Below are 16,974 nucleotides of genomic sequence, written 5' to 3' on the forward strand. Positions count from 1 at the left end.
ATTTAATTATGTTATTTTATGTTTTTATAAAAAACGATAACGTGGAGTGTCATTTTCCTTATTAATAAACACAGTACAAATTTTTATTTGCTTGGGTTTTTAAGGAAGGCTAGACTGGGTTATAGAGTGCTACCGTCGTGCTAAAAATAGTAACATATCCCACAATCCCACGCGAAGGACCATACCGGCAGTCAGCTTCACCTTTTCTGTGTGAACGCTAGTAAGTGTAAATATTTTGATTAGTTTACGCGACTCGAAGTTTTAAGTGGACTTTGACGATTTGTAATGGAGAGGCGTACATGGAGACTTTTGGCAGCAGATGAGTGCGTGGGAATTTGCATTTTGACTGGAAATTTGGACCCTTCACTTCACTTGTCAATTATTGCTGCACGATAGTCAAAATGGTAATAGTCGTCTGAGTTCAGTTTTTACTTTGATTACTTGAATTACCTCAATTAACATATTTTTATTGATCTGCTGTACATTCAAGAGGATCTGTTAGGGTCGGTCACTTTTCAATTACTTGGCAGGCTAAAGTTCTTACTTCAAATTGATTGCATGTACTATGCAAAACTGGCATATAAAACAATTGATTAAAGACAGTAAAACAATATCTGCTCGCTAAATGCTATTATATAATAAAAGGCAAATTATTATGAATTATTTCAGAGTTATAAGAGTACTTAAAGTATTGCAACGGGTCAAATAATATTGCCGGATTCCACTCTCGTTTTTTTTTTTTTTTTTTTCAGGGCGGATAGTTTTTCCTGTTGCTTTTTAAACTCAGTCAAAGCTGCGTCCTTCAATATATATCGGATGATATGATGTACTTTTGGCTCTTTTCATTGTTTATTTATCCTTTCATTTTATCCCCCTGTGTCGAACAATAGAAACTTTTATCCCTCCTAGTTGTATTTGTTGTTTCTCGGGGCCCACTTGATCGACACGGGTGTTCTTCCTGGCTCAAACAAGAACATATGTGACCCTTTTCTCGCACACTGTTTGTCAGGTGATGAGGGAATACATGTGAAGGAATACTTGCCAATGACTGAAGACAATTCCACAACAGGTTCCTGTGTGTTTTTGTGTTGTTGGCTACAGAATTGTATTTTCTGAGACACTAAACTAAATTCTCATGGTGTAACTGCACCTTTAAGAGACTCTGTGACGTTTTCAGGAACATCGACCAGAATATTGGCTCTTCAGTGGTGGCTGAAATGCTGCAAAAATACTTTTGCTTATGTTTTGCCATTTTTAACATATTGTAGTTGGTCATTGTCAAGCTTAACCTCACTCTCGTAGGGAAATATTGTCGCCTTCTTAAAACAATGTCCACCATAGCAACTCGCGCTCTAGGATTGTCACTATCAAATATTTTTAGAATCGATTAGTCTATGGATTACTTCATCGATAACTTGAATAATAGGATAACATTTTATTTTGGATTAAAGAGTTTTACAAAACAAATTTTTCCCCATTACTCTTTATTAACCAATTATTTGGTATTTAATGATTTAAAAAAAAAAAAGAAAAAGCGAAACCACATTTAAGCAATATCACACCAGAGGGATTGATGAATGAATTGATGATTGATTAATTTTGACACCCGTAACAAGCACATGTTTTGCTGTTTCCATGTACATCAGCCGCTTGTAGATCATTTATTTAAAACAAAGTGTGGGAGCTTGACCCATATGCATTTTTATCAGCATAACGTGCATAATACAACGAATTTGAAGTTCAATGGCAAATCTCGAGTTCTTTTTTGATGAAATGGTTCGGTCTGGAATTCGTAGTACAGCAAGTGTGGTAAAACGCTTATGACAATTTTACAACAAACTTACTAAGTGTCCTAATTGTGTCCAGCAAGGTATATTCAAATATATGTACATGTAGTAGACGCAAGGCAGTGTTCATGATTGAGTTCTTGGTACACGGGTCAATGTTGGGTCATAGGATATCAGACAAGTAATTGCGCAAACTTGCTTAATAAATGGATGGTTTAAACGAAAACAGATGACAATTGTTATTTTGGCTCGTTTGTTTGTTTGAATGCTGAAGCCCCCCAAAAAATAAACGTTTAAAAACGTCTCAAGGTTTTAGAATCTGCTGATCCATCTAAATCAGGGGCGTCCAAAAGTTTAGCCCATGGGATATGTACGGCCTGCTGTCCATTTTTTTAGCAATGTGATGCAAAAAAATAGCGTTTGACATGGCCCACAACACATCCACATGAGTGCCATGACAACTACAATGACTGCTACAAATACAACAAATAATAAAGTGCCCCCCCACAAATGGTATTAAATAAATAAATAAATGAATAAATAATCAACTTAAGTACACACATCTTTTTTGTGTTGTTTTTTTGCAGGTCATTGTGTCTTTGAGGCTTCTGTGTGAAACTTCAAAACTTTTTTAAAAAACTTTTAAAAAAGTGTTGGTCATTGTGCGAGTGTGTTTGTGTACGTCTATACCCACTGTGACAAACTTTGTGTGTGGGGGTGTGTGTGTGTGTGTGTGTGCTGCAATTAGTTGTCTTTCCCCTGTGTGTCATCCACCCCCATCCTCAAAGGGACACTCAGCGCAAATTGTCTTGGGGGTGGGTTTGGAAAGTTTGTGGTCAATTAAATCAAACAACATGTGCTGCCGCTATTCTTTTCTGTCTACCAAGATACCTACCTACCTCCGTGCTTGTCTCACTATCTAGTGATAGTATCATAGAAGTTATTCCTTCACTTGTTATACTGTAAGTGGATAATGGATAATTTGTCTTGTTCTGATTTTTTGTATGACAAAAGCCTGGCATTTAAACAATGATATATGGAGAATTTTTTTTGTGTGTGTGTGTGTGTTTTCCTCTTCAACATTACAACATGAATGTCTTTATATTAAGTCAAAGCAAAAGCAGATTTCATACAGACATCACGCAGCCTCCCAGACCAGACTCACTAATTAAAACAAGCCCAGAGGCTGCAAGAAACAACAAAGAAGATGGTTTAAAGATGTGGTGGTAAACAATTAGAAGCAACACATATGTAAACTTATAGGTGAAGAGAGTAAGTCCCGTTCGCTCATCACTAACATCACCATGAAAGATGTCCGCACACACAGGAAGACAGCTGTGCTCATCATTCACTTGGGAATTGTGTGTGCTTTGTGTGTGCGTGTATGTGTGCAGATAATAATCACATGGAGTCAATTACGGTCCTCCTTCAAATATAGACGCTTCTCTTGCGTGCGTTGCTCAAAGCTCTTTACAATAGTTGATATTCATACAATGAAAAGATTGAAAAGTGCCTCTTTTTTCAAAAGAAGTGCTTTCAGGTATTATCATGAACAAGTTGTGCTTATAGAAAGGTGCAAAATGTCATTTCTTAGTTCGCCTTTTCCCAATGCTTTTCTTTTTGCGATTAGGAAGCATGACTTGCTTGTTGTATAAGAGTGTCATTTTTTAGCTCTCATTTTTATTTTTATGCTTGCTTGAAGCTTGAAAGTAATTCAAATCACACTGTCGCCTTCCTCCCACCTACAGGTCAACACCTTCCAGGCAGTGATTGGTTACGACGAAACCGACTCGTACGTTCTCTTCCTCTACCCCGAGGGTGGCCTGAACTTCTTTGGGACGAGACCCAAGGTAAACTGAGCAGAAACAAGGAGGTGCTTGTTTTCCGTGAACACTCCCGCATGCAGATGCTTAGCATCGTAGCTTAGCATCCCCTACACGCCAGTGAAAATATGAACTCGCCTGTCCAGACAACTTTGGCATTGTTTGTTTCTTTTCCCAGGAGTTGTTTAACGTGGAGATGGAGCTTGCCGCTCGAGTCGGATTCAGCCGAGGAGAAATCACTTATCTGATTTTTTCCCGAACTGAGGGACCTTACTACAGTGTCACCAGCAACGAGCAGAGTATCAAACATCTCAACCAGTTAGTGCAAACTGCGATATTAAAATTCCTTTAATGCTTTTGCTGTGTCTATAATAAATCTAGAACAGAACAAACCTACAACAAACTTGATTGCTGCAAGGGCCTTCAATAGCATTTGAAACAAACATAGTAGTATATTGTAATAACAGGCACTCTTATCTCAAAGCAAATCTGACCTGTGCCTTGACCTCAAATCTATCAAACACTGCGATACAGAGATAGTGAGCCGACATCAGTACACCTGTGACCTCACAAATTTTCTTCATGATGAATGCACACACAAAAAAAAAAAAAATTCCAACAGAATGGCCGTCATTCTTCTATGTTCACTTCCAGATGTCCCAATCCCCAAGTCCATATTGCCTCGTTAAAATTTTAAGTGAGCAAGGCTATTGTTTTTTATTGAAGCATGAAACAATTTTGTATTGGGACTCGTAAGAATTGTGTGCTAATCGACTACAGTTGCTGACAACTACACAAATGGCTTTGAGTCATCCTTCCACTTGAGTTTATTTATTTTTTTGTCAAATGGGAGACCTTTATCTCTCAGAACTCAGTGTGCTCTTGTGTGTCTAGCTGCACCCATGCACTGCTATGTTAAACTCTAGTTGACACTTTGTACCCACCCCAATAATGGTGTAGTTAAACATCTTTATTCCCATTCAAGGGTTGGGAACACTGGAACACCGGGCGTTTGGCTTTTCCACACTGGGAACCGCTATTCTTTTGACAACATTGTCCCTGCATCTGTTGGTGGTGTCCTTGCTACCCTTCTCCCAAGAGAACATGACCACTCTCCGGTAATTTCTCTCTGTTTCTTTTTTTTTATAGTCCCTTAAATGAATATAAATCTGCCTTTTACACACATAAAGAGTGTTGTTAACAACCCTGTAAAATTTGAGTAAAAAAACCCAAAAAAACGCAAAGTACCTGTATTTAAACAAGGCTTTAAAAAATCATGAGAAAAAAACGGTATTTACGCTCTGAGCTGTCAATCAAAAACCACACATTTTCTTTATTTAACCTTTCTTTGTCCGGGTAAGGCAATTGAAAACAGATTTTCATTTGCAGTCCAGACAGCAGAGTAAATACAACCAAATAAAAGCTATAGCAAATACAAGAAATGGTAAAATGTGATCTAAGAACATACTTCCATCTTGTGTCAAAAAACAATCCAAAAATTATAAATGGATGAATTCTTGTTTTTTTTTTTCTATTTAAACCATTCAAATAGCTTTGGAGAGCTTTTGTTGATACATAACAAATCATATTTTATTGGGGAGATGCTCACTCAATACATACACACATATCCAATATTTATAGTTTGTACATACAGAATTCTGTCAATTCACTTTACGGGGTCTTTAAAAGATACATCATACAGTATATCATGCCTGATGCCTCCGCAAGCCGTGATTTCTCCATGGTTGTTCTTCCCAGAGTGCCACGACCCCCGAGTACAATGACTTTGAAGTGTACACCGACAACAGCAACTTTGACTCTGCTCCTCAAGAGGAAGAAAGGGATTTCCCTCGGGCAGTGGAAGATATAGAATTCCAGCCAGTGGTCACTAGTGAATCTCTCCACCCGGGAAGCTCTGACCTTCCTTTGTCAGCGTTTGATGTGTCGCATGGCGGTGAAGATTTACCTTTGACCTCTGAACCCAGGCACGGTTCAGAGGTGGTGGAGAGGCAGTATGCTCCGCCTCCTCCTCAAGAGGCCATCCCAGATGGAGGTGCTCAGTGGTCCCAGGAGCAGAAACCACAGGTACAACCTGAAAGAAGCAATATTGATATTTTTGTTGACAATTTTGGTTATCCATCCATCCATTATCCGAGCCGCTTCTCCTCACGTGGGTCGCAGGTGTGCTGGAGCCTATCCCAGCTGTCACCGGGGCAGTTCGTGGGGTACACCCTGAATGGTGTTGCCAGCCAATTGCAGGGAACTCAAAGACAAACAATCAACATGCATGTTTTTGGGATGTGGGAGGCAACCGGATACACCTCTGTACTGTGAGGCGGTCGTGCTAACCAGTTGCCACCATGCCAAATTTTGGGCAATTTTACCTCACAGTTTGCACTCATCCTTCATTTTTTATACCTTTTACTATAATTCATCAATATCTCTTTATAAACAGTATCTTACAAAATTGAGTGAACCCCTTACATTTTTGCTAATCCTTTAGATGGGAAAAGGGAGTGGGGGGGTGGACTAATGGGCCCAGTTTGGACATTTTTCACTTAGGGGTGTACTCACTTTGGTTGGTAATGGTTTAGACATTAATGGCTGCGTGTTTAGTCATTTGGAAGGGGTCAGTAAATCTCAACTATTATATAAACTATATACATGAACAACATGAAACCTAAATTAAACAGCTGGCAGCAAAATGAGTACGACATCTCCAAGTGGAAATCTGGACATGAACATATAAGGCCTTTCACAAGTATTGCAATTTCTTCACCCTCTGCTATTCTCGTTTTTGTGCTCGTCTCATTTAATCCTCGTCACTTTGCTGGGTGTTGTAAAACTTGAAATTTTAAAGCATATCAGTTATGATGGAATCTTAATACATGACATGGGCATTTTCAAAAGCTGGCTCCGCAATGTTTTTCCTCCTTTAGATTCCTGTGGAGGTGGGAGATTTGTATCCCCCTCACCGAAATGAGCCACCCCTGTCCCCTGGAGGTCATGTGGTCAGTGTGGAGGAAGATGTTGACTTTGACACAGGAGGTAAGACACCTTCTCCGATATGTATATTTATGGCGTACTGAGTCATAAATGTATGAACGGAGAATGTCTGACAGGAAGTGGAGGGAAACGATACCTCACCCTCAGCAGCTGCACTACAATATGGCTGTTGTGCAACTACCAAGTGTGTGGGTGTGTGTTTGTGCACAAATGGACTATGTGTGTGTGTTTGGGTGTGTTTTAATGTCCCTTGTAATAAATTAGAATCTGCTAACGGTAAAATTGGACCCCCCACAAAATGTTGTTTTTCTGGGTTGGAAATGACAGAAGGCTATTTCAAATGGATTTTGGATTTTAATGTTAAAATACAAGTCCTTGTTTGTTCCATTATCATACTTGGTTCTTTATTTAGCAATAAAAGAAACCTTAGCACGTCATCCAAGCATTTTTTTTAATGCATACAATAACATACATGTTGTCTTTATTGGTTGTATTACAATTTTGTTTATTTAAATTGTCCCATTTTAAACTTTGTTTAAATCGGTGCTATTCAACAGTTAAAGATTTTCATGCTGGTTAATTGGCGCAATTATCACACGTGAGGCTGCTCATCAAGTAACTTTCGGCTTAAGCATTTTGATTTTAAAGGCTTAATATGAATTGAATTGACCTCAATGACCTTCAGATTGGACCTCGTTTTTGAATATGAATATTTCTGCAGTGTTAGGCGGTTATAAGAGGCACGTTTTGCAATATATGAAAAGCATTCCTGTAGATATGTTTGTACATCAAACAGTGTATAAATGAAAACTTTGTTTTAGTCGCCATCTGCAGCTGGAGATGTAGTGTGAGCAATTAAGCGCTTCCATTTCGTCAGTTCTGCACAAACAAGTAAATTACACGCCTCCCTCAGCATTGCCAGAACTTTTCATCCACTTTGTGATCTGCGGTTTCCAAATTTCATCAATGAACAATTTCTTCTGATTGGAAACATGTTAGAGTAAGAGTGTAGCTTTTATATCGAAATATAGTGGAGCAAAATCGTTGCCAGAAATATAAAAAACAAACTTGAAAAGTCGACTGGAGAACAGTAATAAGTATTTGTAGTCTGTTATTTGGCACGGGCGGATAGAAACAATATCCTTGTCTTTTCAAACAAGTATTGAAGCATTTTACATGCTTGAGAGATGAAGGTATGGTATTCATCACTGCAACAGCTGTTCTGTCTCCAAGCGTTGCGTACTGTATCTACAGTAGGCGTGCATGCATGCCTTTGTGTGTGTGTGTGTTTTTTTTTTTTCAGGAATGTTTTTCCATCCTCCTTTCTGTCAACAGTATACTTTATATTTACCATAAAGTCAACATCATGTTGCACTTTTTATCACTTGACATACAGTACAAAGACTAAAGTTATTTTTCTGTTTTGCAGTGATTCACTATACCACCGAGAATAAGGAAACATGTGCGAGGTATGCTCGTGTTGAAAATCATATATTATTCTGGGATATTCGCTGTCTGTGATGATTCAGAGTCATTGGTTTGTGTTTTGAAAGGTTCCAGCAGCAATGCTCGCAGAATGCGTTTTGCTCTGACTATGCCACGGGCTTCTGCTGTCACTGTCGACCCGGCTTTTATGGAAATGGCCGCCACTGCCTGCCGGAGGGTTTGTTGTCACCTCGCATTGCTCTTCTTTTTAAATTCAGTGAGCATGATGAATTGGTTTGTGTGTCTTCAGCGGCCCCCCAACGCGTCAGTGGCAAGCTCAGTGGCACAATCACCGTGGGTTTGACTCCCGTGGAGCTGAACAACATCGATCTGCATGCTTACATTGTGGTCGGAGATGGGAGGGCTTACACAGCCGTCAGTGAGGTAGCAACACTTCTAAAATGGATTTTAGACCACTTGAAAACCAATGAAAGATCATAAACGACTCCTTATATCTGCTGCATTATTCACATTTCACCTCCTGGGTTTGACTTGATTGGTCAGATCCCTGAGCCAGTAGGTTGGGCTTTGATGCCAGCTGCGCCCATTGGAGAGCTGTTTGGATGGCTTTTTGCTCTGGAGCTGCCCAACAGCCAAGCAGGATTCAAAACAACAGGTAGAGTACTTTTCACTGAACTTTCTCCGATGGTACCACAAACAAACAAATGATATCATTTTGGGTTCAAGTCAATTGTCTCGTTCCGCCATCCAAAAGTAGCCATGTGCCCATGTTTGCAAACAATATGAAAAGTTCTAGTCTATTTGACACGTTTGGCATTACCAGGGGCTGAGTTCACTCGTCACGCCGAACTCATCTTTTACCCCGGCAACCAGCGGCTGTCCATCACTCAGATTGGACGAGGCCTCGACGAGAACAACCACTTCACTGTGGACACTGTGCTCAGCGGCAGTGTGCCTTTTCTACCTCCTGCTGCTGAAGTGACCATGGATCCTTTTAAGGAGACATACCATTACTACCCGTCAGGTAACCACGATGAACCACTGAATTCGCCTGACACAAAAGTCTTCCTTTTGCTTAAACGCACCCGGTGTGTTCGTTTCCAGTTGCCACCTCCAGTTCCGTGAGAGAGTTTACTGTGGTCTCACCGGACCGAGGATCGGAAACCTTCTCGTTCCAGCTAAAACAGAACATTACCTACCGTGACTGTCGACACGACAACCGGGCTACCCCTGTGGAGACCCTGCAGATCACTATGGAGAGAGTGTTTGTGATGTACGTGAAGGAGGAGCGGATCTTGAGATACGCCATCACCAACAAGATCAGCCCAGTTGGAGGTTAGTGGGCACAAAAATAACAATTTACATTTTTGCATTTTACTGGATTCAAATTTTTTGACTTTTGAGTTGCCTGCATTTTATTTTTTTTTACCTTGGATTACTGTTGGTTAGGGTTAGTGGTTCGAGTCCGTGGTTGGAGTAGCGACGTGATAAGATTTCCAAAAAATGTCAGACTGTCAAAAAAGCTGTTGGGAATGGCCACTTCAACTGGAGTACAAGGCACCGCAAATGTAGAAAATCCGATGATGAATTATTTTGTGTTGGAAAATAATTGTTATACATTTTCATAAATAAGGCACACCAGATTATGAGGTTTTAAAGGCAGGCATGAGCAAACTACGGCCCGGGGTCCACATGCGGCCCATTAAAAGTTTTAATCCGGCCCGCCAAACTTGAAAAAAATGACATTTAATGTTTTACTTGCTAAATACTCTGGTGTATCAAACACAGCTGTTTTGTTGTAATGCTTTTTTTCATTTTCATTTAAAATTAAATGTATTTTTTTTCTCAGATGAGGTGAGTTTACCAAAACACTCTATCCATCTACTCCTGGTCCGGCCCCTCTGTCAAATTTTAGAACCCATTGTGGCCCACCAATCAAAAAGTTTGCCCACCCCTGTTTTAAGGTATAATATTGTCCAACTTTGTAAGATTGGAAACCGTCATTTTGCCACAGGATTAGGCTAGTAGAGCGACATTCCCAATGAGTCTTGGACATGGAAGCAGGAAGTAGTCCTAGCCCCAGTATGACAAAAACATGTACGCCTGCTAGCGATTAGATGCATGAAAGTGAACAGGAAGTCATTTGAATTAAAGCCAACAAAGGAAAAACCCGCAATCCATCCTTAAGACATACAAGATTATAAAGCGCACGGTCAATTTCGAGAAAATTGAAGGATATGGATATAAGTGCGCCTTCTGGTCTGAAATATATGCTAAGGAGCACAAATAGAAGATTAATAAGAAGAGTAGAGTGTCATGTAATTCAGCAGTCAATTATTATTTATTTTTTTGAAAATTAATATTCTATGGAGGATTTTGCAACAATTTACTTTTTCTTTCTGCACAATTTTCTTCAAGTAAATCTGATCTGATAATCAAAAACAAAGAGACTTCCAAAAGATGTAGAGCACCAAGTCTCCGTCATTTTGATGTCACCTTGATTAAAAAGGTTATAAAGAAGTACACGTGTACAGGCCTGCAAGCACACAAACACCCACACCCACATGCGCACACACACTTATCCACCCAGAACACAGCTGGAAGAGCTTTTGGGGATCAGGGGTTTTGTAAACATGGGCTAAGTGCTGTGTGTGTGTGCGTGTGCGTGTGTGGGGGTGTGCTCGTGCGTGCGTGTCTTTGTGTGTGAGTGTGTAAATGCACATGCACGTGCATGGAAGTGTCTCACACTCTCTGGGAAATAATACCCTATCCAATGACAAATTTTAAGGAAGGGGGTGGGTTGCCGGGCAGAATAGCTTCCCTGTGATGTCATGAGAATCACTGGGCTGGCTTGAATGGCACTCAATGCAACACAGGCTTCCTCTAAGGTCAAACAATTATAATTTGGATCGGCACTAAATTCTATATCCTCATATTGTAGAATATGACGGGGGAAATTTCATAAATTCTATATGGTGCAAAGCACCCGCGACCCTCATGAGGAGAAGCGCCTCGGATGATGGATGGATGTTGCAAAGCAGCATTTATGATGAAAATATAACTGTCAGTACAGATACCATGAACGATGTTTGGACGAATTTATTCAACAAGGGCAGCTGACGGGCATTTAAATGGGAAAATTGAAACGTTGCTATAGGCCAGCAGTGTGCAGTTGAAGATTTACTCGCCTGGTTCCCTTAGTCAGACAGGTCCAGCTGCTACACATCAATGTGCTTTCCACAAGTATTCTTATTAATGGATTTAGAAAATCAAAGCTGTTTGTCGATCAGTTAACGAATCAGTACAAAACTTTGAAGGGCTTGAATTTTGTACTCTTGGAAAACTCAGAAACATTTGCTTTCATTTGTCAGGTACATGAATCCAATGACAAGCCTGTGCTAACTTATTTAACCTTACATTAAGTTAAGAATGTCATTCTGTTAAAGAGCCATCGGTCAGTTGTCGTTCAGTTGTGTGCAATGCCGGTGAACCACGGCCGTGTTGAGCGAAAGAGGGAAGCTCGTCATAAAAAGTCATCGTACTTGGAGGTGGACCGCTCTCCTGTAACCTTAAAGTCTCTCCTTTATCTTGGAAGTGAAAATGAATGTCTTGTAAAATTTGACACACCACAGAGAAGAGTCTTGTTCACAGACCAATATGACTGATTAAAACAAGCCAAGTGTATCAAATGAAGCTTAAAAATGATGACAAATCAAGCCTTTGTCTCTGCTCTCCAGTGCTGTGGGTGTGTCCACTGAATGTGTGAAACAACTACTCCATTTAGCATCTTTCTTATACATACACACAACTACAGGGTTCAACTGTGAAAATACATCATCTTAAAGTCTCCAGTGGCTAAAGTATATCCCAAAACACTTTCATACTATATTGGTATAGTTCAGTATTCAATAATAATTCTAGGTCTGCACTTTTTCAGTAATCAGCTTTCAGATGTCGACAAAGCAAATCTTTAATGATCCACCCTCCTTTTCTCATGTCTACATTCGGGACGTGCCTTGATTAGAAGCAAGCATCACGCTCTGGCCTCAGGAGATGGAAGCAATCTGGACGACACGTCATTGTCTGTGTGCTGGGGTTTTTCTGTCTGTATACCAACCACCTCTGACTCACTCCACTGTGGCTTGAGTTTACTATACTATAAATATATATATATATATATATATATATAATAAAAGTAAAAGGTTCGAGAACTACACTACTAGTGTAGTCTATGAGAAAGTATTTTGGGAAATATAAGTTAGTGGTTTTGAAATATTGAGCTTTTTTTGGAAGAAGATAAAAACACTGGCAGTGCACACTGAACGCTAAGTAAGGAGATTTTGCTTTGATTTGATGCATGTTCTAGCAGCACATGACATCCATTTACACCGTTTAATTGGACTAAGATGTGATCCAGAAACTCCGAAAATTAATTTATTTGGCATTTCAGCTGAGTGACCACCTCTCGCAGCATTCACATTAGTAAACAGAATAAAGTGAAGCTAAACTTGTGACTTGTAATGTTGCACTAGTGTGCCAATTGGTAGTTGAGAAGGACAAAACATTTCATGTTGAAACACATGGTCAATGTGAGGTCATGATGGAGGAAACCTTTCACACACATCTGCTCATTCATCACACTGTGTGTGTGTGTGTGTCATCTTGGAGTACCTAACTTCTACCATGTGGTGAATATTGAGACCACAAAGGAAGTCACTTCCTAAAAGAAAGCCATCCTGTGGGAATCGGTCTGATGTGTTTACTTAGCCTTGTTGCTGTAATCATTCGAGCACTTAACACTAAATAGTCCAAAGGTCAACTCAATGTAAATTTATGACTTTTAGGGGATCCTTTCCTATGCTAACAAGATATGTTTTCATACACGGCACATTTTCTGTTGTTGCATGCAACAGTTTTTGATGTTTCAACTTGTATAATTTTTAATGAGAGGTAATAAAGCAACAAACAAAAAAGTAAGGATTCATTACAGTATGTCTCATGTCTCGTTGTGCGTATGGCTACCGTGCTGGTCTACTTCTCAAAAGTGTAGTTCACCGGGGAAGTCAAAAGTGAGCGGCACCTGGTCCATGTCGGTGATGTGGTTGGGTTGGATGTGTTTGTCGGCAATCTTTTTACTGTCGTACAAGAGGAAGATGGACACCTTTTCTTTGTAATCCGAGGAAAGTTGCTTCGTCATGGTTGTCTTTGCCTGGATGGATACATCGCGTCGTTTCATCAAACGAAAGCACAAAGTCGTTCATTTCTTTTGCAAGCAGCACCCTAAAGATTTTCACTGTAGCAAATTCATAATTTTTGCAAAGCAATATTGAAGAATGGACGCTGATTTTGTTGTTGATGTAGAAACAATGTTTCTCTTGTTTTTCTTCAGCTGGGTTGACTGGACCAGAGTTGGTGAACCCGTGCTATGATGGAAGCCACGACTGTGACACTACTGCCCAGTGCATTCCGCTGGAGGATAAGGCTTTCCAGTGCCGGTGTGGAACTGGTTACAGAGGGGATGGACACAACTGTTACGGTACTTAAACATCCATTGTTGCTTGAACAACATGCTGTTAAAACGATGCTTTGCAGTGACTTCACTAACAACTAAAGTTGTTTTACTTTAACAAAAATCTTGCATAGGTAATGATAACAAGTGAACGAAAAACACTTGTCGGAACCTTTTAGGCTGGAACAAATATCTGTTGCACCACACTGCGCAACACATTTTAGAATTTTTTTTTTTTTCTTGATAATTTTTCTGCGCTGATTCCAAATCTGCCATTTTTATCTCCCGCACACCGTGTTTTTATATTATAATAAATCATCTCAGAAGCAAACACCGTGCTCAAGTTACCACTGGGCCTTGCAAACCAACACTGCTGGAGGGTGGTGCTTGTGGGCAGAACTAAATGTACTGTATAAGTTTGGAGAATTGAAAAATGCCTGTAAATATGTTTAGATCGTATTCAAGGATCAAAGTAAGTTATTCGAACAGTCTTTGGATTAATATATACTTCATATTTAGTGATTTTTACATTACTTCCAAGATATTATTCGAGTAAATATCTGTTAAAAACCCCACAAGAAATATTAGTGGAAAAATGTGATTAATTGCAATTAATTATGGATTTTTTTGCAAGTAATCAGTTAAAAAAATAATCTCTTAACAGCACTAATATATACAATTTCTGGGTTCAGGCTTAGCTTTAGCAACAAGTGGAATATTTTCGGAAATGTCATAGCCATAATCAGCAACGAGTGGTAAAATCCGTATCCGCACAAACTTTGATAGGCCAAATTCAAAAACATAAAATTGAAATATCTGAATAACTAATGTTCTAGAAAAGAAAGGGAAGGCATTTTTAAATCAGGCTCTTAAATGCATGAAGGGTATGTCCCTTAAGGGCATCCCTGATTAAAATTTGCTGTTGACCTGTGGTATAATCATGTTCCTTGATTCAAATTCGTCTGAATTGTGTTTTTTTTTTTTTACCTTCCTTTTGGAAGATCTAAAGAGATCTAAATCCGGTGAGATCTCTACTGCGCTTGATTTTAGCTCACTCTATTAACATCTTTTTTACATTGCGTCATCTGGTGAGGCAAAAAAAAAGTAACACGCCTATTTTTACCAAGTAAGGAGCGGAATGGTGTCTGTTTTCAAATGCAGGGAGCGCAAATAAAAATTCATCGGAAAAATACATTCTCAAGTGAAGTACAGATACCTGAAAATTCAGTACAGTTACTTCATCATTTCCCACCGCAGCGCACAAAGACTTCGACAGTTCAAGGCACTGGGGCGATGTTTTCAACATCTGTCTATCCAGTGTATGGAAGGAATCATCACTCCCTCTTCTCCTCCTCCTTGTCTGCCCCCCTCTTCCTTGTGTTTAATGATGTAATTAACAAGGACTTCCATTGCTTTAAGCTTGTCCGTGGCCTGTCATTAGCCCAGCATTATCTGCGTGTCTCCCGCTGACAGCACTAGGAAAGCCTCCGGCTCTGCCTCGGTTCCCATGGATGGGCCCCAGTGTCTCTCCATGACCGCATAATAACAATGTCTTGTACAGTACGAAGAATGCAGCCTTGGCTCCAGGTGTTTGGACTCAAATCGGGACAGGCAACATGTTCTCCAGTTAACATGCTCTCTCTCTCTCTCTCTCTCTGGTTAGATGTCGATGAGTGTGAAGAGGGCTTGTCTCCGTGTGGGGCTCATTCGCAATGCATCAACTTACCTGGTAGCCATCGCTGCCAATGCCAGAGCGGCTATGAATTTAGCCTTGATGGACGTACATGTGTGGGTGAGTTGTTTGACACAACATGTCAGATATGTTGAAGACCAGCACACACAACGCAGGTTGGATTTTTCGTGGCTGTGGTAATTAACCCTTTAGAATTGAGTGACGGCCATTTGAATTTGTTACTTTTTTTGTTATTTATTAATTTTTTGGAATTGTACTCTATAACTTCTGAAAATATATTTTTTTAATTTAATTCGTCCTTAAAGTTCTTCCTTTCTTGCACTTAACCCTTCACCCCCCCCTCCCCCCGCCTCCCACGTAAAATAAAAAAAATAAAAAAGTGTTCGTGCATGGCAAGAGGCTGGCCACAGAGGTTTCAGAAATCATAAACATTACTTAAAACTCATTAGCTCACTGATTTCCTTTTCACATCCACTTACCGTAATGCCCGGACTTCAAAACACCAGATTAAGCCTATCCCTTCTCTCTCTCTTTCTCTGCCTTTCGATTGTGCATATGCGAGTGAGAAAGAGACAGAGAAAGAGAGTGAGATAGAAAGAGAGAATGTGAGAGACAGAGAGAGAGAGAGAAAGAGAGTGTACATTACAGGATTTTATTCTACACTAAGTGCAAATATTCTATGCACTCTGTACTGACTGTAAAGGGATGGACGAACCCCAACTCCTGGCCTTGCTTAGTCCATGATCGTTTGAAAAACTTCTCGTCCTCCATCGTCTGACGCAAAATGTCCGTTTGTTCCGTCCCAGGAATGAACTGCGAAATGAACCGAAAAGCATAGGTGCGGTCAATGAGCAGGAAGGCAGGATGACCAAACAGAAATTAAAAATGAAAACTGTGATCTGATTGGACGAGGGCCGGAAAACAAATACGTAGAGTAATGACATATTCCGTATTGCTCTGGAATGTACTGTATGTCTGTGATTTATAGATTTACATGAATTTGTGTTTGTATATACATGCATGTGCACGTATGCTCTTTTTCAGCCAACAATGTGAACTCTTGATGAACTTCTCCTGAAATCTCACATTCAGCATCGTTTTTGGTTATTGGTTCAAAATTACAAAGCCAATATAGCGCTTGATTAAATCCGCAGCATGTATATGCAGTAGCAATCTGACATATATTACAATACGTTAACACGTTACAGTGTTCCTCAACCTATGACTGTATGTTTTCAGACATGGATGAATGCAGCTCCTTGCCATGCCACATCAATGCGAGATGCACCAACAGCCTAGGCTCCTTCCACTGCCAATGTCAGAATGGTTTTCATGGAGATGGTTTCCTCTGCTCCCAACAAGGTCAGTGATCTTGCGCAGGTTTTTCTGTGCACGAGGCGAGGGATGGACTAGGCACACGTTGGTGGGCATGAATGCTGCCGGGAATTTAGTGATGGACTGATGATGCCCATCTCTGCCTCTGAACAGCACATAATTTGCGTTTGGGAAATGAGGACACAAGTTATAGAAGCTTTGTTGATTGAATTCCGTCCCATTCTTGCTTGATGCACAACTTCAGTTGCTCAACAGTCAGAAATAACAGTTTTGAGCAATTTGTCAGTACAGACGGAAGGTCCGTCAGTCCGTCATTAATGGACTCCCATTTTGCTGACAGACTGACATCTGACGGACTCTTAGAAACACAAACGG

At 40.1% G+C, this 16,974-nt stretch overlaps 1 protein-coding gene across 5 annotated transcripts in view; it reads left to right on the forward strand.

Moving 5' to 3' along the window:
- nid2a (nidogen 2a (osteonidogen)) overlaps positions 1 to 16,974 on the forward strand; it is a 38,351-nt gene that overhangs the window by 6,164 nt on the left and 15,213 nt on the right. For all 5 annotated transcript variants that reach the window (XM_088290484.1, XM_088290483.1, XM_088290487.1 and 2 more), the window contains 14 exons: positions 3,536 to 3,637; positions 3,789 to 3,928; positions 4,596 to 4,728; positions 5,369 to 5,695; positions 6,550 to 6,658; positions 8,046 to 8,085; positions 8,170 to 8,279; positions 8,352 to 8,485; positions 8,606 to 8,717; positions 8,886 to 9,086; positions 9,167 to 9,397; positions 13,452 to 13,598; positions 15,235 to 15,363; positions 16,504 to 16,626. In XM_088290484.1, the coding sequence (XP_088146610.1) occupies positions 3,536 to 3,637; positions 3,789 to 3,928; positions 4,596 to 4,728; positions 5,369 to 5,695; positions 6,550 to 6,658; positions 8,046 to 8,085; positions 8,170 to 8,279; positions 8,352 to 8,485; positions 8,606 to 8,717; positions 8,886 to 9,086; positions 9,167 to 9,397; positions 13,452 to 13,598; positions 15,235 to 15,363; positions 16,504 to 16,626 (2,038 nt within the window). The remainder of the gene's footprint in view (positions 1 to 3,535; positions 3,638 to 3,788; positions 3,929 to 4,595; positions 4,729 to 5,368; positions 5,696 to 6,549; positions 6,659 to 8,045; positions 8,086 to 8,169; positions 8,280 to 8,351; positions 8,486 to 8,605; positions 8,718 to 8,885; positions 9,087 to 9,166; positions 9,398 to 13,451; positions 13,599 to 15,234; positions 15,364 to 16,503; positions 16,627 to 16,974) is intronic.

The sequence above is a fragment of the Idiotropiscis lumnitzeri genome, chromosome 3 (assembly GCF_059441095.1).
Source record: "Idiotropiscis lumnitzeri isolate Australia: NSW breed Sydney's pygmy pipehorse chromosome 3, RoL_Ilum_1.0, whole genome shotgun sequence".
Lineage (NCBI taxonomy): Eukaryota > Metazoa > Chordata > Actinopteri > Syngnathiformes > Syngnathidae > Idiotropiscis > Idiotropiscis lumnitzeri.